Here is a 25,059-nt window from a genome sequence, read left to right as displayed (position 1 = left end):
GACTGCGCGTGCCTGGGGGCGGCGTGCCCGGGCGCGCGCCCCATGGGCCGCTGTCATGGCAACGCGCCGGCTCCAGCCCCGAGGGCGCGAACCCGCATTGTGAGCGCCAGTCGCCCGCCCTGCACAGCGCTGGGCTGGGGAGGCGGGGCGCGCCCCTGGACCCCCCCACCCCCAGGCGGCTAAGAGGGGCAAGTTGCTCTTGCGAAAGCTGGCCCCATCCAGCTGGATGTTCCGTGATTCCTACACGCTCGATTTCCCGACGGGAGGGACTGGGACCTCCGCGCCTCGAGTCTGATTACTGGGAAGCCCATGTTGGTCCCCCGGCTGGGAGGAAGGCTGTGGCGCACCATCGTTTCTTTAAATCCCCCTGCCGGCTGGGCGCCCTCCGTTGCAAAGCTTGTTGGTGGAGGAGTGGGAGAGCAGCCGCCCCCGTCTGCAGAGGCGCGGTTGGGTGTGAGAGCGCCAGAGTCACGGTCACGACCCGTCTGGCTTTTCTCGCAGCTACATGGGACGTGGGGGCGCGGGTTGGGGTAACTGGGACCAGGAGGAACTGGCACGGAAACTGGAGGTGAGACAAGCGCCTTCCGCACGATTTGCTTGGTAGGCTTAAGCAGCCCCACCTGGGAACTGAGGGCGACAAACGGTGGCCCAAAGTGACAAAGAACACCTGATGCTCCCAACCGAGGAGCTGCGTGCACAAAGCTAGCTGAGAGGAGGGGCTTAGCCCTCTATCGCACAAATGGAGAATCTTCCTAAGTGATGCAACATGATAGCGTAAAAAATATCAAAACTCAAGGAAGCATATCGGCCCTCCGAAACTGAAAGCCCAAGCCTCGAGCCCGCATCCGGTGTTTTCAAGTCCCCCAAAGCAGACCACCAGCTTGGGAAAAGTTTACACGGAGGTTTCTCCTAGAGGTGTGTGTAAATAAACCTCGCGAGAGATCGCGAGGAGCCCCGCCCCGCTAGGGGAGGACACGCCCCCGAGGCGGGGACCGGAAGCGATCTATTCAGCCCGGAAGTAGTGGCGACTTGGTACACGTGAACGGCAGCATGGCGGCCCATCGCTCTGGCCCGCTTAAGCAGCAGAATAAAGCGCATAAAGGCGGGCGGCATCGGGGTCGAGGATCCGCGCAGCGAGATGGCAAAGGTAAGAAGGTAGGGTTGGAGGAAGAAGAGCTGTTTAATCGATATTAACTGCTGTTCTTCGTGCCCAGAATGAGTTACTGCTTCCGGCCTGGACCTCGCGCAGAGGGTCTAAGGAGGGCAGACAGGGGTCCCCTTTCTTGACCTGCCAGTGCTTTGCGCAAGATCAGAAAGGTCTGATATCCTTCCAGGCCGTCTAGCACCGAAAACCCTAAGCAAGAAGGTGAGAAAAGATCTCAGCAGGGTGGACCAGAGGCATCGCGCCAGCCAGCTCCGAAAGCAGAAGAAGGAGGCGGTGAGAGAACTGGGGGTTAGGGGACTGGTGTGGCTTCACAACTTTTATAGGCGGGTAATGCCTCGAACTAGAAAATGTGACTCTGGGAAGGGCTCAGAGATGGAGGATAAGTCTAGAGCACGTGTCAGGTGTGCAGGCTATAGCTTTCTTTGCTTTGTGCCTACTTCCTGCCCACCTCCTTGGCATACATGACACCTTTTAGCAAGAGAGACACTGGTTTGGAGGCTGAGGATGGGCCTCTGTACTGTTGGAAATGCAGTACTGGAAAAAAGTATTGAAACATTGAGGTGTTCTCTGATGCTTTCTTTCCTCAGGTTTTGGCAGAAAAGAGACAGCTTGGCAGCAAGGATGGCCCTCCTCATCAGGTACTGGTGGTGCCCCTGCACAACAGGATTTCTCTGCCAGAGGCCTTTCGGCTCCTTCAGGATAGGGACACTGGAACTGTACACTTGAATGAATGGGGAAGCACCCATAGCTTTATGCTGTTATGCCCCCGCTTGAAACATCGGTGGTTTTTCACATCGGCAAGGCCAGGTTAGAGTATGCAACAATATTTCCTATCATTATGTTTTGAGCATTAATGGTAATACTTTGTAAGTAAAATGTCCTGATGTCAACCACCTTTTCCTACTGACTGTCTTCTATTCCAGGGGATCTGCATACTGTGTTAGACATGGCTAAAGTGGCTGATACCATCCTGTTCCTCCTTGATCCACTAGAAGGCTGGGATAGCACCGGGGATTACTGCCTTTCTTGCCTGTTTGCTCAGGGCCTTCCCACCTATAGTAAGTGAGTTGGAAGTATTGCAGGCCAAGAAAGGAAGTGAATTAGCATTTATTGTTCACCTCTAATTTGCCAGATACTATGTCTAACGCTTGATATTTTTGGGGGGTTATACGAGTATGTGTGGCCTTAACTTGGTCCATTATTTACAAGTCATATATCAATGTGCCTATTTCTGGACTGCCAGTTGCCCAGAGAAAGGAGAAGATTATGAAGTTTGGTTTTATTGTGAATTTCTTTAGTGTAACTGAGTGTTGGGTTGCCCAGTGATGTCTGGGCTCACAACTAAACTATTAGCTTGTTTGTGAACTGCAGAGGGGGAGTTTCATATAGTGAAGCAACGTCATGAAACCTTTTCTTTTTTGCTCACAGCGTTAGCTGTCCAAGGGATTTCTAGCCTCCTGCTGAAGAAACAAATAGATGCCAGAAAAAAGCTAAGTAAAGCAGTGGAGAAGCGCTTTCCTGAGGACAAACTCCTCCTGTTAGATACTCAGCAGGAGGCAGGGATGCTGCTCAGGCAGTTGGCTAACCAAAAACAGCGGCATCTTGCCTTTCGAGATCGGCGTGCCCATCTATTTGCTCATGCTGCTGACTTTGTGCCTAGTGAAGAGAGTGACTTGGTGGGCACCTTGAAGATCTCAGGCTACGTTCGTGGGCAGGCTCTGAATGTAAACAGCGTGCTGCATATCGTTGGACATGGTGATTTCCAGATGAAGCAGATAGATGCCCCTGTGGACCCTTTCCCTTTAAATCCAAGAGTGATCAGATCCTCAAAGGACTCAGGCACAGCAATGGAGGTAAGATTGGTGTTCTTAAAAACTATGTTTTGTACGTTCATGGATGAGAACTAATTAACGTCAGAGAAAGTGGTACACACTTGGACAAATATCCTAGTCCCTGGAGGTAAGTGTCAAATAAGGCAATAGTCAACTAGAAATAAGTTGATGTATCAAATATTTATTCAGTGCTTTGTAGATGCTTTGCATAGCAATCGGCTCTGAGTCTATAGATAGACACAGATGTAGTCTCTCTCCTTAGACAATTAGGTCAGAAAAATGGCAAACACCTGTGAAATAAAGATTGAGAAAGTATGGTTGAGCTACATGCTTGCAGTGGAAGTTGAAAAGACTGGCAAGATTCACAGAAGAGATTGACTTGTGCCAGGTATTGAGAAGGATGAATGTGTTTTATAAGTTGAAAACAGATGGAAGAATATCCCAGCAAATAGAGACAACGTGAGCCTACGCAAAGTGATAGATCAAAGGGTTTCTTGAACTCTGAGGATAACAGTGGCTGAGAGTAACAAACAGGTAGGCATGGGATCAGATTATGAAAAGCTTCAAGAGCTAAGCAGACTTATAGATTTAGAATGCTAGAAAATAGAACCATTTGAAAAATCCTGACAAGTTTTGGCTTTCTATTCTATTTGAGGACTGTGCTCTTCTAGATCGTTCTAATTTGTTAGATTTAGTAGATTTTTGGCTCACACTTAATTGACTGTAAACTGTTTGGGTTTTCAGATTTGTGCTGCAGATGCTGTAGCTGATATGGAGGAAGACCTGAAGGTTCTAATGAAGGCAGACCCTGATAGACAAGAATCTTTGCAAACAGAGGTTATCCCAGATCCAATGGAGGGGGAACAGACCTGGCCCACAGAGGAGGAGCTGAGCGAGGCACATGGTTGGTATTGGCAAACTTGAAATTCATCTAGCCTAGAATTGTGGGTTTTGTGTAACTACTCACAGTGAGGACCTTAAAAGGTAGCCTAGATGAGGAAGTACTGGAAGTCTGTCTTCTCTTACCTCCAAAGGCTATAGTTTGCACTGAGGAAACACTGGACACAGCTTTGCTCTAAGAATTACTTACTGTTTTCTAATGAACGGGTAAATAACTTCCGTTCATTGTAAGACTTGTTTGACCGTGTTAGTATTGCTGGTTCTGAGGCAGCTGAAATAAATTTGCAAGTGCCTGCCAGAGTTCCTGGTATTGATAGCAATGTATCCTGTGTCATAGAGGAGAGGAGGAGGTGTGTAACTTCACTCATGTGGGCTTTTACAGACTTAGTGAAGCAAAGTTCCAAGGTAGTGAAGAAGGTTCCCAAAGGAACATCCAGTTATCAAGCTGAATGGATTCTGGATGAGGATGGTGAAAGTGGTGGGGAAGGAGATGAATACGATGATATAGAACATGAAGATTTTATGGAAGAGGAGTCTCAGGTAAGGAAATGGGCCCTTGGGCACCCTCTGTGTATAGCTGCCAATGCAAGGCAAGGTGCATTCCTGACCCTAAGGGGTATGTGTGGTCTGTTTGTTAAGAATAGCTTTGTAGTTGCCAGACTGAGTCTCTGTTTTATAACTCATTCTCTGTTAGAGTTAATATTGGTTTGGACTGTGTATCTAGTAAATTTCAGCATAGTGGCCTCTTGTGTAAAGATGTGAGTTTCCTCAGAAACTGTGATCCTTCATTCTACAGGATGAGGGTAGTGAAGAGGAAGAAGAGGAGGAATGTGAAACTATGACTATAGGAGAGTCTGTACGTGATGATCTGTATGATGAGAAAGTGGATGAAGAGGCTGAGGAGAAAATGCTGGAGAAATATAAACAACAAAGACTGGAAGAGATGTTCCCAGATGAAGTAGATACCCCCCGTGACGTGGCTGCTAGAATTCGGTGAGTCAACAAGTCCAAAATCAATCAATACATTTTTATTTAAAACTTACATGGCTCAGAACTATGTCAGTGCGATATAAAAGAAGAAAAAACACATTGTTCTACCTCCCAACGGCTAACCTTATACAGGAAGGTAACACAGACATATAGGAAACAGTTGTATATATTCACATTCTACACTGTGTAGTACAGACTAATAATGTTACAGAAATACACTCGTGATTAATTAGCATATACTTCCTTTGGAGCTAAGACTTGATTAAAGTATATAACGTTTGGGGAAGTTTGGGTAGAACAGCAAGAACAAAAGAGTTAGGGGTGAAGGTGATCTTATCCGCTGTAAAGGTGAGTATCACTAAAACCAGAGTTGATGCTGGTTGTTAGAGGGGTAAGGCTTTTATCAAGGACCTTGCTAGTCAGGTGAAAGCCACTCCCGGATATGCAGCAGGGAGCCACTGTTAATACTTTTAAGAAGCTGGGGTTTGGTACTGAAATACTTGTTACTGGCTCTGATTTAGGCCATTAGATTATTTTGAAAGGTAGTTCCTTTAAGCTAAAGCCTTAGCCATTTTATTTATTTAATTTTTAAAAGTTAAAAAGTTTTTTCTTTTTTTTCATTTTAAGCCTTAGGCATTTTAAGTGAGTTGAGTGAACCAGTTAAGTAGCACCATAAAATGTCACTGTGAATTTCTTTAAAATATCCTCTGTATTCTAGATTTCAGAAATACAGAGGCCTTAAGAGCTTCCGGACATCTCCATGGGATCCTAAGGAAAACCTTCCTCGAGATTATGCTCGGATCTTTCAGTTTCAGAACTTTATTAATACCCGGAGACGCATCTTTAAAGAGATTGAAGAAAAAGAAGTTGAAGGAGCTGAAGTATCTGCTTTCCTTTGTCCATCCCTATAATTTGCTTATTTGCCGAGGTCGTGTCTGTCCCCCCTCCCCACTCATTCTCTTGGCATGAGTACCTTAATGAGTTTTATGCTGCATACAGCTGGTTTAGAGAAGCTACTGAGATACTGATCAGAGTGATACTGGGAACAAAGAGGTGTCAGAGATGTTAACTGGGAAAGCTTAATCTGGGTAGTTGAGGCATCTGTGCAAGGCAGTCTTGGAGGGTGAGCACTGGCTTTATCAATGTTTGGGAGACTGTTAACATAGTTGGAGAAATGCTTCATCATTATTGAGACCGTAAGAGTATAACTGCATGACCGTATTCTGCTTTCTCCTGGCAGGTTGGCTGGTATGTCACACTTCATGTTTCCGAAGTCCCTGTCTCAGTGGTTGAGCACTTCAAGCGAGGCACACCCTTGATTGTATTTTCGTTACTACCTCATGAACAGAAGGTGAGTTAGTGTCTTGTGGGAAACGGGAGTTACGGCACTTTCCAACCAGTTTTATCTGACAGCCTAATGTTTTACGTGGCTGATGTTTTGCTTCTTGGGATGTGAAAGTCTGCCTTTATGATGAGTGAGGAGAGGATAACAGAGAAGTCGATGATGGTTTTACCTACATGTCTGAACCTGTCTGATGAACCTCAGTGATGTCATCTCTGTATGGTTCTGAGACTTCTCTGACCTAAGTATGTTTGTCAGATCAGACTTTAGTCAGGGATTGGCATCCATAAAAATAAAGAGGGCTTCTGCCAAGGTATGGGCTTCCCTTGTGGCTCAGCTGGTAAAGAATCCACCTGCAATGTAGGAGACCTGGGTTCAATCCCTGGGTTGGGACGATCCCCTGGAGAAGGGAAAGGCTACCTACTCCAGTATTCTGGCCTGGAGAATTCCCTGGACTGTGTAGTCCATGGGGACTGTATAGTCCATGGGGTCGCAAGGAGTCGGACACGACTGAGCGACTTTCACTTTCACGCCAAGGTACAGATCTTTTTTCTCTTGGTGGCCAGCAGTCATGTATGTTGGGGTGTAAGAAAGCTCTGGCTTTTGGTCAATGTGAGTAACGGTTGAAGCAAGAAGTGTCTTGAATGAGTGTGGTTTGGCGGTGTGTGGTTAGTGACTTGTAGGCATTTTGTGGTAGATGTTAAACCCTTGCATGTTACACATGGGAAGGTCAACTAGTATAAGCAGGGACATGAAAGTTCTGAAAGTCAGCTTATTTTCAATTTGAATGCAAGATATTAGTGAAGGTAAAAGATGGATTTGTGTTTCATCATTTATACTACACCATAGATTGGTATAGGGCTTCCCAGGTGGCTCAGCAGTAAAGAATCTGTCTGCAGTGCAGGAGATGTGGGTTCAGTCCCTGGGTCTGGAAGATCCCCTGGAGAAGGAAATGGCACCCCACTCCAGGATTCTTGCCTGGAAAATCCCATGGACAGAGGAGCCTGGCGGGCCACAGTCCATGGCGTCACAAACAGTTGGACACAACTTAGTGACTAAACAACATGAATTAGTATTGTCAGCTCTTAGGGTGAGCCCAGTCTGCTGGTTTGGTTTGTCTTCTTTTACTTTAGGGTGTTCTACTCCTGATAGGAAGTTCTGTTTCTCTACTTGGTCCCAGATGTCAGTACTTAATATGGTGGTGAGCCGGCACCCTGGCAACACTGAACCCGTGAAAGCTAAAGAGGAGCTGATCTTCCACTGTGGATTCAGGCGCTTCCGAGCCTCACCTTTATTCTCTCAGCACACTGCAGGTAAGCAGGGCAGTTTCTGGGTTTTTGTTCATCTTACTGTCTGTTAGGGGACTGTGATTTTGCGGCAGGGGGTGGGAGTGTGGGATGGCGGGGATGGGGTGTGCAGATACAGCATTTCAGACTTTGGTTTAGGAGCCAGTGATGTTTCCATTCAAAATGTCTGAACCTGTCTGAAGCATCCCTGTGATGCAAACTGTGTGGTGCTGAGGCTCCTGTGCCATGAGTATTTGCTGCAGACTTAGTGTTGAATAGGGGTTGGCAGCTTTCAAGAAATGATGTGTCATGGAACTCTTGGCATCTGATGTCCCAGTGGGTGAAGTCTAGGGGGTGGCCCACAGTTAGATAAAGCAGAGGTATATGGCTTCTGAGATCTTGAGATTAGATGAGAGTTTGGACAGTGATGACTAGGGATACTCCTATGACAAAAAGTGATTGTCCTCTTACAGTCTTTAGAGTGGGAAGATATTTGCAGTATGTCAGGGCTTCTGAACGTTACCCACACTCTCAGCCCCCAGCGGTGGCCAGAGGAAGGTGAGAAAAGGCAGTATTAATGGATGCTCTGGATAATTTCTTTGCTCACCAACCATTCTGTCTAAATGAGGGATTGATACTGCCCTTTTATTTCCCTATAACTTTCAGTATTAATTTAAAAAAATGTATTATCTATAGCTGTTTTTGTGCTTTAGTGAGAACTCAGTAATTAGAAGAGATACTTGATGGCCACAAAGCCTAAAATACTTAATCTGATTATAGAAAATGTTTGCCAGTCCTTGCTGAAGACTTAAGAGCTGTTGAATTAGTGTTTTTCTGTAAAGCACCGATTCTTAAATGAGGTAGGGTGCTATGTATCGGGATCACCTGGAGAACTTTGACAAACCCCAAAATACAGTTCAAGCTCCAAAACTGTGCCTCCTACTTGAAAAATCACTCTGCTAGGATAAGGTTGTATTTTTCAGTTGTACAGAGGCCAGAAAATGTTTGGAGAACTAATAGGATAAAGAAACATTAGTTGCCTTAGTTTAAGAGGTCCAGTGATACAGCTTTTTCACAGGCCTCTGGATTACCTATTGTTTCTCAAAATATGTTCTGGTTTTTATTCTTTTAATGACAGCGGATAAACATAAATTTCAGAGGTTCCTGACTGCAGACACAGCCCTGGTGGTGACAGTATATGCCCCAATCACTTTTCCTCCTGCATCTGTGCTGCTTTTCAAACAGAACAGCAATGGTAAGTTGAGTTCACAGAGGTGAATAGCCTGCAGGTCCTTAATAAGATTAACTGCTCTCTGTATTTAAATTTGGGAGTCAGATGGTAACGAAAAAGTAATGATTTTTTTAAAATTATCCCAATTTCAGGATGACAGATGGGGTTTTATCTTGCTTGCAAACCTTAGCTAATCTGTGGAGGTCGCTCAAGGTGCTCTGTTTAGGGTGGGTTCTGAGGACAGGCTCAGCAGGAATATCAGTGATCTCGGCCATGAACTCAGGAGGGCCACATAGTACATCCCCACTGGGTTTCCCAAGATCTCTCATAGGCCTTTAACTAGACTGGACAATAAGTGACGGCTTTGACCAAAAGCCTCCTGCTGCTCTGCCTTCGCCCCTCAGGAATGCACAGCCTCATTGCCACAGGCCATCTCTTGTCAGTGGATCCAGACAGGATGGTCATCAAGAGAGTTGTTCTGAGTGGTCATCCTTTCAAAATTTTTACCAAGACGGCAGTGGTGCGTTACATGTTTTTCAACAGAGGTAGGTGTGACAGAGGGGATCCAGTTCCTTTGTGGGATGAAGGTTGGGTTTATGCATTATGGATAGGTGTTTCACCCTGGCCTTCTGTGTGTTTCTTTACCTAAGAGGATGTACTGTGGTTTAAACCTGTGGAACTGAGAACAAAGTGGGGCCGCAGGGGCCACATCAAGGAGCCTTTGGGTAAGAGAATGCGCGATTGGGAGCTTGTGTAGACTTCCCCAGTGCTGTTAAACGGCCACTGGGTTAAGAGACCACTGCTTTAAAGTCTTCTGTTAATATGACCAATTCATTCTGTTTTCATTCTAGGTACTCACGGTCACATGAAGTGCAGTTTTGATGGGAAGCTAAAATCTCAGGACACAGTACTGATGAATCTTTATAAGAGAGTTTTCCCCAAGTGGACTTATGATCCATATGTACCAGAACCAGTCCCCTGGGTGAAAAGTGAGATTTCTTCAACAGTGCCTGAAGTGGACATGGAGTAACGGATTCAGTGGGATTCTGTCTCACTGCTACTAGTGAGCACTCTGGGGATGGGAGCCTATAGGTTGTGATTGCCCAGTTTGTGCTTTCTACTTAAGCCTACTTAAGGGCTCCTGCTCCTTTGTGCAGAAGACTTTTCTTGGCCCTGAGAAGGTGTCTCAGTTAAGTATGGATGTTTTTCTAGTTCAACTTAGTCCAAAAAAAACCATTAAATCTTACTGAAATACACATTCTCCATTAGGGTTTTGAAGGCTGTTTTAGAGGGGAAGATAGGAACTTGACAATGACCAGGAGACAAAATTTCCAAGTGTCTAGACACTTGAGTCCCTTTTCTTCCTTTTGCACCTATTAAACAGAAACAGATTGCTAAGGAGCTGCCTTTTCATCCTGCTTCTTCACCCAAGTTAGGGAGGTTAAGTCTACATTTCCACCACTGAGCACAATACAGATGTTCTTTACTTCTGCGGGAACTGTTTGAAAATGCTGAGACAGCACAGCGGCCACTCCAACACCAGCTGTAGGTTCAATAAGCAATTTCATCCTCTCCCACACCAGCTGGGTTGCATACTGTCGGTATAGAAGGGAGTAAGAATTAGTGACACAGGAAAAGGGGTAAAGAGCCTAGTTGGTTGGCCTCTATGCTTAAAGGCCAAATGGGGGTGTATGCCCAGTCTGAGTATTCCTGTTTGTGATACGTTTGTGTTTGCCAGTGAAGGGCAGGGCTTTTTTCATTCTGACTTGCTTTACTGTCTTGACACTCGTCTAGAGCACCCTCTCACATGTTATGAAATCACCTAGTCAAGTTCCCTTGTGGGTTAGTTGCCATTTACAACAGGAAGGTTTTTGCCTAATAAGTTGCTCCGCTCTTTTGTTGTTTTCTTTCCTCTTGGAGCCTCACCTTAATTTCATCCTCGGTGACAGTGAAGACATCATCCACGAGGTCTCTTATAATAGGCCAGGTGTTTAAGCCAATGCTGGATTTGATACCATCTGCTATGGTTTCCGGAGGATAGGGGTTGGGGGTCAGTTCCCCTTTGAGTTTGGACTGGTAGCAGTCATCTGCATTCAAGGGTTCAGCAGCATATACCTTCACACTAGGTCTCAGAGCCTAGGAAGAGGAGTATTAGATACCTTACAACTAGACACAGCATTTTGCCGGCATGCTTGCAGTAAAACAGATGGTACAGTTAACACATTTCTGCCCAAGAGCCTTTCTTTTAATCTATGTAATAGAAATAAGGCGTTTAAGCACTTTAAATTGTTTTCTACTCTGGCCTTCAGTTGCCTAGATCACAGCTGGTTCTGCTGGTGACTTGGGAAAGGAGTAGCTCCTGACCTGGATAGTAAGTTGGTGAGATGGAATTCAAAGGACTGTGAGGGTGCCACTCATTGAAATGGCTTTTGTGCTGTAAAGTTTTCATTAAGAAGAGGGCAGTGATGCAAAGCAGAGCCTTCCACCTCAAGTGCCAGGGGATGATAAGAAGGAACGGCAGTTTGGAGGGAATGTTGAGCAAGTATTCACAATGTACTGTAATACAAAATAAACTTCTGTGCCTCAAGTGGGGAGTCCTCCAGAAGCTGTTTTCTCACCTTCACTGTAATGGCTATTCCAGCAAGCATTCCTCCTCCTCCTACAGGTACCACCAGTGCGTCTACCAAGGGAACCTGCAGTGAAGAGAATATTAAGTATTAGAATAGGCGTGTTAATAACCAGTTTTATATGTACCTGTGAAAGGATTGGTTCTGTGGCCAAACATCAGCATTACTGGCAGCTAAACGACTAAGCCGGTACCTGGTTTAGCACTTCCATGGCAATTGTCCCTTGCCCAGCTATCACTGCAGGATCCTGGTTGGAATGTATCATAATGCCTTCTGTTTCTTCCGCAATTCTTTTTGTAATATTTTCTCTGGCCTGAAAGAGGACATTACTTTAGCTTACTTTATCTGTATTTAATAGAGTCCCCAACAAGTTAGATTCAGTCATTTAACACTTCATTGGCTGCTTTTCTCAGACTTGGTTCTGGCACCGAGGATGTGACTGAACAAAATAGCGCCTGCACTCAGTGGAGTTACATTCTAATATGGTGGGATAGGGTGGGATATAAGTAAATACATGCTATGTCTGCATGGTTTGGAGGGAAATGAACAAGTCCTGTGTGTCTCCACAGAATATTCCAGAGAGAAAGGAACAGCAAGTACAAAGACCACAGAACAGGAGTGCTTGGCTTTGAGAAACTGCTAAGTTAGTGTGGTTGGTGTGGAGTGTTTGGGGGACAGTAACAGTGGAAGATGAGATCAGAAAAGTAATGGGCCAGTTCCTCTGGGCCACAGGTGATTGCAAGAACTTTTGTTTCTGGGACTTCCCTGGTGGTCCAGTGGCTAAGACTCCATGCTCCCAGTGCAGGGGACCAAGTTTCCATCCCTGGTCAGGGAACTAGATCCCACATGTTGCAACTAAAAGTTTGCATACTGCAACTAAAGATCCCACATGCCACAACGAAGATCAAACATCCTGAATGCCACAACTGAGACCCACCTCAGCCAAATATTGAAAAAATACAGTATGATTTCTTAAGTTTGTTTAAAAAAACACTTTGGTTTCCACTGTATATGAGGTGGAAAATCATTGGAGAATTTTGGGCCGACAAGTTGCCATTTACTGATATGCGGGAGATGGAAGGTGGAACAGTATTAAAATGAGTTTAGTTTTAGGCAGTTTGAGATAACTATTAAGACACCCAATTGGGAATATGCAAGTCTGGGCTAAGAGTAAAGGTCAGGACTAGAGTTAGAAGTTTTAAACTAGGAGACCATAACTAGATCATCTGGGTGAGGGGTGTGCCAACATTAAAAAAGACTGGAAGCTGCACCCAGTGAGGTAGAGAGGTCTCACATGACTGACCGCTGCTAAGGTGGTGCTGAACATTCTTCCTTACCTCTTCGCTCTGTTCACCGTATACTATAGAGGCTCCATAGGCTTGTATTGCCAGTTTTTTACAGTTGGGAGCTGTTTCCGACACTATGACATGAGCAGGAATCCCTGGGAGGGAGAAACAACGTTTAGTTAGTACAAATCAGAATTTAGGATAGAAATCTCTGTTCTGTTCGCTTGTAATCGGGCTGGGAAATTTATTTCCATGGCTATCACCAATCTCACTGAAAGTTAAGGATACTTTTCCACTCCTCTGATGACCCTACTCAGGACCCTGTAAATTAGTAAAGCACCTTCCAGTCTGGCAGCAAAGGAGAGAGCCTGGCCATGGTTTCCACTGCTACAAGTAACAACAGCTCTGGGCTTCTCTTTCGGATGGGCAGAAATCAACCCTCTGATTGCATTAAGGGCACCACGAATCTGGAAAAGAGGGATGGTGAATTAATCCATTTGTTTTAAATGTTTCTTTTCAAAAAAACCCAACCAGCTTTAGATTTTTCTCTCCCAACACTGCATACCCAGTAAATTGTATTGGTTGTACCTCCTAAATATCTCATGTTCATCTTGGCCACTACCTTGGTGAGGCTTAATTTCTCAACCGGGAGTTTCTGAATCTCAGCTGATCCTGCCTCAAGGATCATTCTCATCTAATAGTTCGCTAGATTATGAAAATTACCCTTTAAAAACAAATGTTACCTTTTTCATTGATTGCCTATCTTTGTGAGAAAAGTACAAATTCGTTAAAAGCTGCAGCCTTTCTAACATACTTAATATGTTACTTTCTAACATATCAGTGTCCTAGCCATCTTAAGTTGCTGCTAGTTTCCTACCAGGTTAGCTCACACCTCTACTTCTTGACATGCTGATGCCTCTACCTGTAGCTCTTTCCCTCACTCCCTGATCTGGCTGAAAGTATCATCCTATAAAACTTGGATCAAACATCACCTGGTTCAAACTTCTTGCTCTCCCAGGCAAAATTAGGTACTCCATTGGCTTCCTTGTTCCTTGTTTGTGTATCTTTTTATTTGGACTGTGCTGCATGGCTTGCAGGATCTTAGTTCCTCAGCCAGGGATCCAACCTGGGCCTTTGGCAGGGAAAGCACAGGGTCCTAACCACTGGATGGCTAGCGAATTCTCTGTATCTCTGTGAGACACTTGTCATCAACCTACTTTTGTCTTCCCCTGAAAGTATGGGTGTAGGGCAAGGCCTCCAGTACATACACCTGGTATAGGTGGTGAAAATATGTGCTTGATGTGTGACAAATGAAGAACAAACCGTGACAGAAGCAAAGGGCAAAAGGAAATAGAGAAGTTTCTGTATTGTTTAAAAGTTCTCAGTTAATGGGTGCCAAAAAAAGGTAAATACATGATATCCTAAAGCTACCACTTAACAGGTACTGATACTTCTTGACACAGTCCAAAATGTAGCTTTCAGGTTTTTACTTGAATGAATCTTGAAGTTCCTTCTAATGAATGAAGTTCAACTAATGGTCAGAAAATTCTGATAATGAAGAAACACAGAAACCTATTTTTATGCAAAGGAATGGCCCTGACATATATTACAGAAAAAGAAAAAACTTTTGTTATATGAGGGCTGAGCCAGGTTTAGACCTTTTTTATTCATAATGTATAAACACATAGCAAGTAAATGCGTAAACTTGGGTATATACAGCGTGATCATACGTCGTGTTGCAAAGTCATGTCGCAAGGCATTGGACACAACAACACAGATGTCCAAGTTGACAACTGTACTCTCTGTTCTATCATTAGAAGTTCCCCTTTTCATCCCCAAACATGTCCTAATTTGGACAGTAAGCTGTATGTGATCACCTTAATTATAAGGAATTTTGAGATAATGTAAAAGTGGCTCCCCGGAACACTATGATGGTAAGTAACCAGGACTTACCAAAGGAAAATTTTGACAACCCTTTCTTTAGCTATAAAAAGACATTAATTCTACCTACCTCACTGGGTGGTCAGGAGGATCATATACATTTATATGTGAAAGTGGTTTGAAAAGAAACATGGTACACTATCAAAACGGATTGTTACCTTAAAAGATCCAGTTTTCTGGAAGAGTTCACATTTGAAGAAAAGATTGCGTCCTGTTATTTGATTCAAAATGGAACTTGTTAGCACTGGTGTGAGGTGAATAGAATCTCGAATGTTGACATGAGCTTTTTCAACATCAGCAAAGGAGATGCAGTACTGATCACACATGGTTCTGTAACCCAAGAATAAGAAGGGGGTCAAAGCAAGCCTAGACACTATATTTAATGAAAAGATTTTGAAAACGCACAGACCCATGGAATGTACATCCCCAAGAGTGAACTGTAATGTAAACTATGGACTTTGGTGGTAATGGTCTATCAATGCAGGTTCAACTGTAACAAATACACCACTCTGGTGGGGGATGTCAATAATGAGGGAGGCTATATATGTGTGGGCAAGGGGCATATGGCAAATTTCTGTACCTTAGCAGTTTTGCTGTGAATCTTAAACTCAGAAAACTAGCACTCAAAAACAAAAACAACAAAGAAAGAAAATGCTAACACTGGAAAATAGACTCAGCCTGTGGTGTTAATGTGGGAGCCATCTTCATTACTGGGGTTCTAGAATTTCTGCCGGAGAAGGTAATGGCACCCCACTCCAGTACTCTTGCTTGGAAAATCCCATGGATGGAGGAGCCTGGTAGGCTGCAGTCCATGGGGTTGCGACTGAGCGACTTCACTTTCACTTTTTACTTTCATGCACTGGAGAAGGAAATGGCAACCCACTCCAGTGTTCTTGCCTGGAGAATCCCAGGGATGGTGGAGCCTGGTGGGCTGCCGTCTATGGGGTCGCACAGAGTCGGACACGACTGAAGTGACTTTAGCAGCAGCAGCAGAATTTCTGCATAAGGGAACATCTCTCAAAGCTGAGTTTTTTGGTGTCTAAGTTTCTTCTGTTGAAACTTTATAGGAAATAAAGTTGATTCCTGGAGATTCTGGAAGGCTTAAAGCTCAGTCCTCACCTATACCATCCATCTGTTGCTACTGCCACTGGTCTCTACTTTTTCATCATTGTTGTGAAGCTTAAATAAACTGGCTTCAAAATCTGCTACAGATTTTTATTTTTAAAAATATTTCACAATTTACCAAGGGGAAAAATCGCCTACAATCCTACCATCTTAATAAATTCACTTTCTGTGTTTCCTTCTGTTTTTTCAATATGCATGTAACAGTTAAACCAAAGATAGTATTTCATCTACCCTTTTTCCATTTGGCTCACTTTCTTCAAAGTTTTCCTAATTATAATTTCCAGTAACTGCATTAAGCTTCCACTTTTCACTGTTTTTATTGTGATTATTTCCTTAACAAAGGCAATGCATATTCAATAGAAAGACAATTTAATTTGCTTCCTTTCCAAAGACAATTGCTACTAAAGTTCTGGTGTCTCTCTGTCCAGGCCCATATATATATATGCAGACAAAACTTTTTTGACAGGTTTGGTAACTTGCTTTTTTTCAGACAGTATTAGGAATATGAACCTTAGCTTATCAATTGATATTTTAATTGACTTTTTAAGAAAGATTTAAAAATTTTTATGTTTCGGCTGTGCTTTGTTGCTGCGCAGACTTCTCTAATTGCAGGGAGCAGAGGCTACTCTCTAGTTGAGGTATCCAGGGTTCTCACTGCCGTGGCTTCTCTTGTTTCGGAGCCCAGGCTCTAGGGCACACAGGTTTCAGTAGTTGTGGCACACGGGCACTGTTGCTGCAGGGCATGTGGGATCTTCCCTCACTGGGGATCAAACTCATGTCTCCTGCATTGGCAGATGGATTATTTACCAGTGAGACATCAGCCCTTATGTGACTTTTAAAATCACCAGTTCTTTTTACAAAAATACCATAGTTTGACATAACCCTGTTGAACATTTAAATTTTCCTTTTTTTTTTTTTTTTTGCTATAATAATGATGTAATGAACAGACTTGTTGCAATATCTTTATCTCTATACATGGTTTGAGTAGATTCCACCGGTGACATTTTTCACTAAAAGGCATATATACTTCTAAGGCATTTGACACCTACTGCCAAACTGATCAGAAGAGTTATAGATTATGTCAATTTATATCCCATCATCACTTTCTGAGGGATGACTATTTTCCTTTACCCTTATCATTTTTATCTGTCAATTTACTGAAATATGTCTAGTAGTTTAGATTTAATTACTAGTGACTGCTGGGAGCCAGCATGGGAGACCCCACCCACGGCAAAGGTCATGTGGAAGAGAACTGTTAAGCAAGGCTTCAGGACTCAAGGGTCTCCCTGGGCCTTCTCGACCATCTACCCGAAGACCAGAATCTGTCTTACTATTCTGTGTCTTTCACCAACTTTCCTGACATACAGGGGGCTATCCCCGACCACCTTTCTCTGGAGAAAATCAACTTAGGGCTCTAGCTAATAAGTCTCCTGGACATGAGAGGAATGTTTCAAATCAAACCCCCTCTGTTAGCATTCTAGCTTGCTTGGCAGGTATATCCAGACTCTGGCAGCTACGCATGATTATTTACAGCCTCCCAACTGTGAGAGGCATGGAAAGCATAGAGCCTTTCAAAGAGTTAAAAGTTATTAGAGTAGTGCTGGTGTAGGATTTCATTATTGGGCCAATGCTTGTTGCTGAGTTCCCATATCTCTTATCCGCTGTGCACCTGGGAATGCATTAGTTAACAGTTAGAATGTAAGAAAAACAAGTATAGCCTTGAAATTAACCACATCAGGCTTTTGAGCTAATTGGTTCTTTCTTGCAACTCACTGCACCTTTGCTCTGTGAGAAACGTAACTCTGTTTGGCATTTTCTGAGGCTGACATAGATTAGAAATATAAAGAAAAAACACTTTGAGGGAAAATAAGTTTTCTGGTTGAGCAGCCTTTATCAAAAGAGGGTCATAAAATGTTCACAGGCCTCCAAGGTGAGAAGATAATGTATACAACATCATTTGTGGGAAAGGTTTGCAGAAAAAAATCCTGGTTTCAATAAGGGCAAAACTGCTGGAATGTTTGGGCTGACTCTGTACGACCTTGCATCTTTCATTTCCCTCTATGTATAAGGCAAAGCATAAAAGTACCTTTTAAAAATAAAGCTATTGGGCCTCGCTCACCGAAGCAACTTGGTCTCCCCGTGTCAGTTATTCTCTCTCTCTCCCTCTCACTCTTTTTCAGGCTGATCCCTTGGAGCATAGAGGCTCCCTGTGTTCACTTACCTGCCCGGGGTTTCTAAGACCTGAACAGGAAGATGTTCTGGGTCTTCACTCCCTTGGGAGACGGGGAGGGCACCTGTGGCCTCCGTGAACAGGGCAAACTCCTTGTCTTGGAGTTTTATTGGCTTTCTATGTAAACAAAGGAATATCAGCCTCTTTCTCGCCTCTATTTTCTTATCTTCAACATTCTTTCCTTATCTCTCTCTAAATCAATCACTGATGCCGTTTCTCCTTCCGGTTTCCCTGGATCTTGCAGGGGCTGGACCCTGGCAAGTGACAAACATTTTTTCTGTATATTGGCCACTTTTGTAAATCTTTAACACACTATACTGAATAATTTTCCTGTGAAATATAATACATTTATAAAAAATTAAAATTCTATTAATGCTTGTGGCTTTTCTGGATTTTGTTCCATTGACTAGACTGCCAATTCCTTTAATAATATTACTGTGTTCTTCCCTTTCTAAAATTTATTGGCTTTTCTCATATATCAGTTCTTCCAAAAGAACTTTAGAAATCCTTTACCAAGGTTGCCAGAAATTTCTTTGTACAATGTACAAATGAATTGGGGTCATAACTAACATTTGAAAATGTTGAACCTTCACATCCATTAACAATGGATGTCTTTTAATTTAGTAAAGTCCTTTTGTTTTAGGTTTCTTAGTAAAGTTATCATACTTTATTTGCTCCTTGTATAGACCTGATTAAATTTATGCCTAAATGCAACATACTTTTGTTGCTTTTGAGAGAAGGCATTTTAGATTTTTAAACTGCTTACTGATGATGTATATGAAAACTAACAATTTTTATCATGTAATTCAATACTTTACCAGATTATCTTGTTATAGCTAATAGTTTTACAGTTTAAACAATCATGCCATCTGCAAAGAATTTGCCTTTACCTTATAAACATACCTCTGGTAACTTTTCAGTGACTTCAGTTACTGGTTTATATGGATTTGCCATTGCTTCTTGAATTAACTTCAGTAATTTTTTTTGGTAAAACCACTTCATTTAAAATTTATTAGTATAAAGTTGTACATATTAATATTTCTAAGTTTTTCATATCTGTCATATTCATTCAACAAATGTTGAGCATCTTCTATGTGTCAGATACTGTTTGATCTGGGGATACAGTATTATAAAAGTAGACTTGTTCCTCTTCTCATAAAGATTACAATGTATTGGTCAGGTGTCTTAATAAATAATCCAATTAAACATGTATTGCCAATAACTGAGTGTTAAGGAGGTGTATTAGGATAGGATAGTATATTGAAAGGCTTTATTTTAGATCAGTGAAGGTCAATGAAGACCCCCTATGTAGAAGTGAATTTTAATTTTTCTGTGAATAATTAGCTTTTTTTTTGAGAAGTAAAATTAAATTATGACCTATAAGATGAATGGGCATAGTAGTGGGGAAAGTGTTTCAGGTAGAGGGAATAATAATATGTGAAGGCTTTAAGGAGGGAAAGAGCTTGGCATTTTCCAAGAACTAAAGGATCAATGTATTTGAAAATGTGATCAATGGGAAATGTGATAAGAGATAAGGAAAGTGAAGTTGGCAGAGTCTAGATCATAAGGGACCATGACTCATGGAATTTTTTTAAAGAGTAATAAAATGTCATTGGACTTATGATTACCAGGGAGGAAAAGTAGGGAGGAGGGATAAATTGGGAGGCTGGGATGGACATATACATACTACTATATATAAACTAGGTAACTAATAAGGACCTACTTCATATAGCACAGAGAACTCTATTCAATACTCTATAATGACCTATCTGGGAAAAGAATGTAGGAGTGGATATATTTTATGTATAACGGATTCACTTTGCTGTACCACAGAAACACAACACTGTAAATCCACTATTCTCTGACAAAAAAATGTCACTGGAGAATTTTGAGCAGGTGACATGTAAGAATTCATATTTACAAAAAGTCACTTGCTACATTACACTGTTATGAATGAAAAGGAGGAGATAAGAGTTGGAATCAGGGAATCCAGTTATGAAATATTACAGTTGTCCACATGAAACACAACAGGTGCTTTGATGGTGAAAGTGGAGGCAGAGAAAAATAATCATTCAAGATACATTTTGGAAAAAACAACTGAAAAATGGGCAAAGGACTTGAATAGACATTTCTCCAAAAAAGATATACAAATGGCCAACAAACACATGAAAAGATGTTCAACATCATTAATCATTAGAGAAATGCAAACCAAAACCACAATGAGATACTACCTTATGCCTACGAGGATAGCTACTATTAAAAAATAAAAAACCCAAATGGGAAAATAACAGGTGTTGACAGGATATAGAAAAACTGGAGTCCTTGTGCACTGTTGGTAGAAATGTAAAATGGTGCAGCTGCTGTGGAAAATATTATAGTAGTTCCTCCCATAATTAGAATTACCATATGACTCAGCAATTCTATTTCTGGGTACATACCCAAGAGAAGTCAATGAGGGTCTCAAAGACATACCTGTACATCTATGTGCATAGCAGTATTATTTGCAATGGCCAAAAGGTGGAAGCATCCCAAGTATTCATCAACAGATGAATGGATAAACAAAATGTGGTATATACACACAATGAAATATTATTCAGCATTAAAAAAGGAGATTCTGACTTGTGCTATAATATGGATGATACTTGGGGATACGCTAACTGAAATGTCAATCAGAAAAAGACAAATACCATATGGTTACACGTATGTGAGGTACCTACAGTAGTCAGATTCATAGAGAGAAAACAGAATGGTGGTTTTAAGAGGCTGTGGGGAGGATAGGGGGATGGGAAGCTGTTCAATGGGTATAGTTTCAGTTTTGCAAGATGAAAAGAGTTCTGGAGATTGGTTGTACAACAATGTGAATGTACTTAACACTACTGAACTGTACACTTAAAAATGGTCATGATGGTATATTTCATGCTACATGTATTTTACAATTAAACACACACACACACATTTTGGAGATTATAATCAGTTAGACTTCTTGGTTACAAGTGATAGAACCCCAATTTGAACCTGATGGAGGCGATGAGAATTTATTGGCTCATGGAATCCAGAAAAGTTGAACCATGGAAAGGGCAGGAATATGGAACATTAGCAACAAGTGGAACCAGGGACTTGGAGGTTTTCCAGGACTTACTGTTTCTCACCTCCACTGCTTTCTGCATGTCGGCTTCACTTTTCACTGCAGACCAGCTGGTTCCACATGGCAGGACACAGAGCTGCTGACAGCTCCTGTGTTTTGCATTTTATGGCTTCCACACTGGGAGGGGGTTTTCTTTTTTTCTTCAGTTCAGTCAGTTCAGTTGCTCAGTCGTGTCCGACTCTTTGTGACCCCATGAATCGCAGCACGCCAGGCCTCCCTGTCCATCACCAACTCCCGGAGTTCACTCAAACTCATGTCCATCGAGTCAGTGATGCCATCCAGCCATCTCATCCTCTGTTGGCCCCCTCTCTTCCTGCTCCCAACCCCGCCCAGCATCAGCATCAGGGCCATGAGGTGGCCAAAGTACTGGAGTTTCAGTTTAGCATCATTCCTTCCATTAGAATGGACTGGTTGGATTTCCTTCCAGTCCAAGGGACTCTCAGGAGTCTTCTCCAACACCACAGTTCAAAAGCATCCATTCTTCGGCGCTCAGCTTTCTTCACAGTCCAACTCTCACATCCATACATGACCACTGGAAAAACCATAGCCTTGACTAGATGGACCTTTATTGGCAAAGTAATGTCTCTGATTTCAATATGCTGTCTAAGTTGGTCATAACTTTCCTTCCAAGGAGTAAGCGTCTTTTAATTTCATGGCTGCAGTCACCATCTGCAGTGATTTTGGAGCCCCCCAAAATAAAGTCTGACACTGTTTCCACTGCTTCCCCATCTATTTCCCTTGAAGTGATGGGACCAGATGCCATGATCTTCGTTTTCTTAGTTTTGGTTTAAAAAGTTCTGGGTAGGGACTCTGGTTGGCTCATATTGGGCTAGGACCAGTGGCCAAGAGTATGAGGTCATTTAAGAGAATACCATGCAATAGTTAGAAGTATTTACAAAAACATGAAAAAGAAACAATGATTTCTAGAATACAATATCAAATATGTATATTTAAAATAGATACACAAAACAATATTATATATTATTCAAAGATACATGTATTTTCAAAGGACATACATCAAACACATTAGAGTGGCTTCTGAAGAGGGAAGGAACATGAGTGGGAACTGGAATGTAGGAAAAAAAGAAAAAAGAGAAAGGCCTTGTTCATGATGTGAACCAAACAGTATGATTGCCTGAAATACACCTGAGGGAAAAATAGGAGCAAAGGGAAGCAGCAAAAGAGAAAAGAAAGGAAAAAACTAAGTAGAAAAAGGAAAAGACACAGTACTATCAGTGAGAGTAAGGGGCAGTTTTTAAGGGAAAAAAAGGGAAAATATTGAAGTTATAAACTCCATACATGTCTACTACAGAGATAGAAAAAACGTACCTTGATACTGGATTGAATGGGGTTACTGAGGGAGAGGAAGGTAACTTCTGGGTTTCGATTTAGATAGTGGTATAATTTACTGAGATATAAGGCTGGTAAAGGAACATTTTAGGAGAAAAATCAGAAATCTGATGAGTTAAGTTTGCACTTCCTATGAAGCATTTGATAGGATGTCTTTTAGATTTTTAAAAATTTTTGCCAGAAATGTGTCTATTATATAATGCCTACTTTATTTCTGAAGAATGAGTGCTTTGATTTACCAAGTCTTATTCTTTTTCCTTAATTTATGATTTTATCTTTATTTCTTCCTTCTATTTTTATTTTCTAACTTTATTGAATATGTAGCTTATTACTTATTAATTTATTTGGCCATACCACACAGCTTGTGAGATCTTAGTTCCCTGACAAGGGACTGAACATGGGCTCTCAGCAGTGAGAGCAAGGAATCCTAAACACTGGACTGCCAGGGAATTCCCAAGGTAACCATTTTAAAAAGTCTGGTATGTATTTTTCCACATCCTTTTTGATATATATAGAAACTTATATTTGCAATAAATGGTTTTGCTGCTCTCAGAACCATACTCTGTATCTTGCTCTGCAATTGGTTTAAAAAAATACATCTTAAATATGTTAGCACATATTTTAATTCTTTAAACTCAGCTTTCATTGTGATACAGGTCTAAATATGGTTGTTTTTTCATTTATTTTTACCTGGTATTTCATTAACCCTTTAAATCTGAGAGTTGAAATTAACTTTTAAATTCAAATTTTCCATCAAATTAGTAAATTTTCTTCTGAATATTACCTTCTGAAGTCATATTTGATTCTTAGTTTTCTGGATCCATTCTCCATGTCTCCTTCATCTCTCAATGTGTGTGTGTTTGGTCGTGTTCGACTCTTTGTGACCCCTGGGGTGTAACTCACCAGGCTCGCTGTCCATGGAATTTGGTCGTGTTCGATTCTTTGTGACCCCTGGGGTGTAACTCACCAGGCTCCCTGTCCATGGAATTTTCCAGGCAAGAATACTGGAGTGGGTTGCCATTTCCTACTCCAGGGGATCTTCCCGAACAGGGATTGAACCCTAATCGCCTGCACTGGCAGGCGGATTCTTTACCACTTAGCCACCTTTCTATTACATTTCCCCTCTGAATTCTGGTAAATTTTTTTGAGCTGGTTTTAACTTTTGGCGTATCTCATCTGCAGTTCACTGAAACGGTTGCATTAATTTGGCGATCATCTTTATCCTAGGGAAGCTTTGTTCACACTTTTCATCTTAAAAAAAAAACAAAACAAAACTGTTCCAACATTCCAATTTCACTGTGATATCGAATTAAATATTTTTTCCTATTCCTTTCATGTTTTTAAAGCCTGCCATGCCATTTGCTCTGTCCACTCCAATCATTCTTCTTTTCCCATCTACTGACTTCTTCCATCTGTTTAGCCTTCTGGAGGGGAAGCGTCTGCCACCTAATAGCAACTGAGTAAGTTGTCAGATTGTTCCCACCTTTTGTGCCCACTCAGTCTAAGGAGTAACTAGTAACTATTCTTTGATGGTGCAGAGGTCCAATAGGCTGTGTGCTACTGGGAAGGAGCAAGAGGTGGAGGAAGGCAGCCTTGCAAGAGGGAGTTTCACCAGTTCTGAACACAGGCTCAGGAACAAACAGTAAAATACCAGTTACATTTCAAAGATGAAAAAAGAACAAAAACAAAAAGAAATCAACCTGAGATCCAGGAAAGTCAAGTAATTTTTCCAAAACTTCACAGTGATACAGCAAATTCCCAAGTCGCCTCATCACACCTCCTGACTTATTTCCACACAACCCTTCCCTCAGCAAGAGCCATCTATACTGTATTTAAAAAAAAGAAAAAGGAAGTTTGGGATATAAACTGCCATAAAGGAAAAGACTTTTGAGTCTCTGGCCATTATCCATTGTGTCATCCTGGGCAATTTGCTATGGTCCTGACATTCAGTTCCATCACCTTTAAAAAAAAGGGTGGGGGGCACAATAGGAACTACCCTCCAAGATCTTTAAGGTCCCAAAGTAAAAGCCCGATGCGCCAGTCCGGGCCTGTGGCGAAGAGACCCTGGCCTAAGACGAATGGAGAAGGCCCCGGCAGACTCCGAGCCCCATGCCGGCACCGGTGTCCTCGACGGCCACCACGACAGCAAAAGCAGTCACCTCCGCGAACGCTCACCTCGCTCGGCCTGACTCGGCCGGGCCTAACCTCACCTCACATCCCGGGCACCGCGCCTCCAACTCCAGCCTCAACTCACCTTTCTGACCACATCTCTGCGCACGCGCGGCGCCCGCCGGCCCCGCCCAGCTGTCCCTCCGGAGCGACCGAGCGTGCGTTCGGCGCCTTTCCTCCCTGTGCGGCCACCGTCGTTTGGGGAGGAGAGCGGGACGGGGAGGGGAAAAGGGTGGGAGGTGGGTGAGCGCGCGCGCGCGCCGCCCGGCCGTCGTGGTTTCCTGGCTGCGCGCGCGGCGCTGGCGGAGTAGCTGCAGCTGTAGCAGCAGCCGCGAAGATGGCGGAGGGGTTGGAGCGTGTCCGGATCTCCGCGTCGGAGCTGCGAGGGATACTGGCCACTCTGGCCCCACAGGCCGGGAGCAGAGGTGAGTCGCGCCGCC

The 25,059-nt window shown here is 42.8% G+C and overlaps 3 protein-coding genes and 2 non-coding genes across 11 annotated transcripts in view; 4 read left to right on the top strand and 1 right to left on the bottom strand.

The window, feature by feature from the left end:
* Positions 1 to 1,017: 1,017 nt before the first annotated feature.
* On the top strand, positions 1,018 to 11,333 carry TSR1 (TSR1 ribosome maturation factor). 2 transcript variants are annotated; one of them, XM_004012553.4, is made up of 15 exons: positions 1,018 to 1,147; positions 1,335 to 1,438; positions 1,753 to 1,972; positions 2,089 to 2,223; positions 2,594 to 3,018; positions 3,742 to 3,901; positions 4,280 to 4,437; positions 4,694 to 4,890; positions 5,606 to 5,768; positions 6,128 to 6,238; positions 7,410 to 7,542; positions 8,654 to 8,770; positions 9,151 to 9,291; positions 9,397 to 9,471; positions 9,598 to 11,333. In XM_004012553.4, the coding sequence occupies exons 1-15, from the start codon at positions 1,051 to 1,053 to the stop codon at positions 9,774 to 9,776; spliced, it is 2,415 nt and encodes an 804-aa protein (XP_004012602.3). In that variant the 5' UTR covers positions 1,018 to 1,050; the 3' UTR covers positions 9,777 to 11,333. The 2 variants fall into 2 exon arrangements, with proteins under 2 accessions (XP_004012602.3, XP_012040854.2); XM_012185464.4 differs by lacking the exon at positions 1,018 to 1,147 and having other exon boundaries at positions 1,341 to 1,438; positions 1,753 to 1,803.
* Positions 4,911 to 25,012, bottom strand: SRR (serine racemase). 5 transcript variants are annotated; one of them, XM_042255504.2, is made up of 8 exons: positions 24,626 to 25,012; positions 14,759 to 14,930; positions 13,000 to 13,126; positions 12,711 to 12,814; positions 11,567 to 11,686; positions 11,365 to 11,439; positions 10,673 to 10,882; positions 4,911 to 10,341 (listed from the first exon to the last, which is right to left on the bottom strand). In XM_042255504.2, exons 2-8 carry the CDS (start codon positions 14,924 to 14,926, stop codon positions 10,141 to 10,143), a joined length of 1,005 nt encoding a protein of 334 aa, XP_042111438.1. In that variant the 5' UTR covers positions 14,927 to 14,930; positions 24,626 to 25,012; the 3' UTR covers positions 4,911 to 10,140. The 5 variants fall into 5 exon arrangements, with proteins under 5 accessions (XP_042111438.1, XP_042111437.1, XP_042111436.1 ...); XM_042255503.2 differs by having other exon boundaries at positions 24,705 to 25,012; XM_042255502.2 differs by having other exon boundaries at positions 23,235 to 24,819.
* LOC114117089 (small nucleolar RNA SNORD91 family) lies at positions 6,378 to 6,471 on the top strand. The gene has a single exon (XR_003590880.1). It is a non-coding gene; the product is annotated as a small nucleolar RNA SNORD91 family (small nucleolar RNA).
* Positions 7,670 to 7,762, top strand: LOC114117088 (small nucleolar RNA SNORD91 family). The gene has a single exon (XR_003590879.1). It is a non-coding gene; the product is annotated as a small nucleolar RNA SNORD91 family (small nucleolar RNA).
* The window catches only part of SMG6 (SMG6 nonsense mediated mRNA decay factor), a 201,269-nt gene continuing 201,070 nt past the window's right edge, over positions 24,861 to 25,059 (top strand). For both annotated transcript variants that reach the window (XM_015098571.4, XM_042255500.2), the window contains exon 1: positions 24,861 to 25,044. In XM_015098571.4, the coding sequence (XP_014954057.2) occupies positions 24,957 to 25,044 (88 nt within the window). In that variant the 5' untranslated portion in view covers positions 24,861 to 24,956. The remainder of the gene's footprint in view (positions 25,045 to 25,059) is intronic.

This window comes from Ovis aries, chromosome 11 (assembly GCF_016772045.2).
Source record: "Ovis aries strain OAR_USU_Benz2616 breed Rambouillet chromosome 11, ARS-UI_Ramb_v3.0, whole genome shotgun sequence".
NCBI lineage: Eukaryota > Metazoa > Chordata > Mammalia > Artiodactyla > Bovidae > Ovis > Ovis aries.
This window is presented reverse-complemented; position numbering and strand designations above follow the sequence as displayed.

What these genes read in the sequence shown, in the direction of transcription:
- SRR (XM_042255501.2), bottom strand. Translation starts at nt 15,013, where the DNA reads ATGGGTCTGTGCGTTTTCAAAATCTTTTCATTAAATATAGTGTCTAGG. An exon ending in CTTTGCTGCCAGACTGGAAG is followed by an intron (nt 12,815 to 12,999) that starts GTGCTTTACTAA and finishes TCTCCCTCCCAG; the next exon opens with GGATTCCTGCTCATGTCATA. An exon ending in CCATGGAAGTGCTAAACCAG is followed by an intron (nt 11,440 to 11,566) that starts GTACCGGCTTAG and finishes TCTTCACTGCAG; the next exon opens with GTTCCCTTGGTAGACGCACT.
- TSR1 (XM_004012553.4), top strand. Translation starts at nt 1,051, where the DNA reads ATGGCGGCCCATCGCTCTGGCCCGCTTAAGCAGCAGAATAAAGCGCAT. An exon ending in CGCGCAGCGAGATGGCAAAG is followed by an intron (nt 1,148 to 1,334) that starts GTAAGAAGGTAG and finishes ATATCCTTCCAG; the next exon opens with GCCGTCTAGCACCGAAAACC. An exon ending in AAGAAGTTGAAGGAGCTGAA is followed by an intron (nt 5,769 to 6,127) that starts GTATCTGCTTTC and finishes TTCTCCTGGCAG; the next exon opens with GTTGGCTGGTATGTCACACT.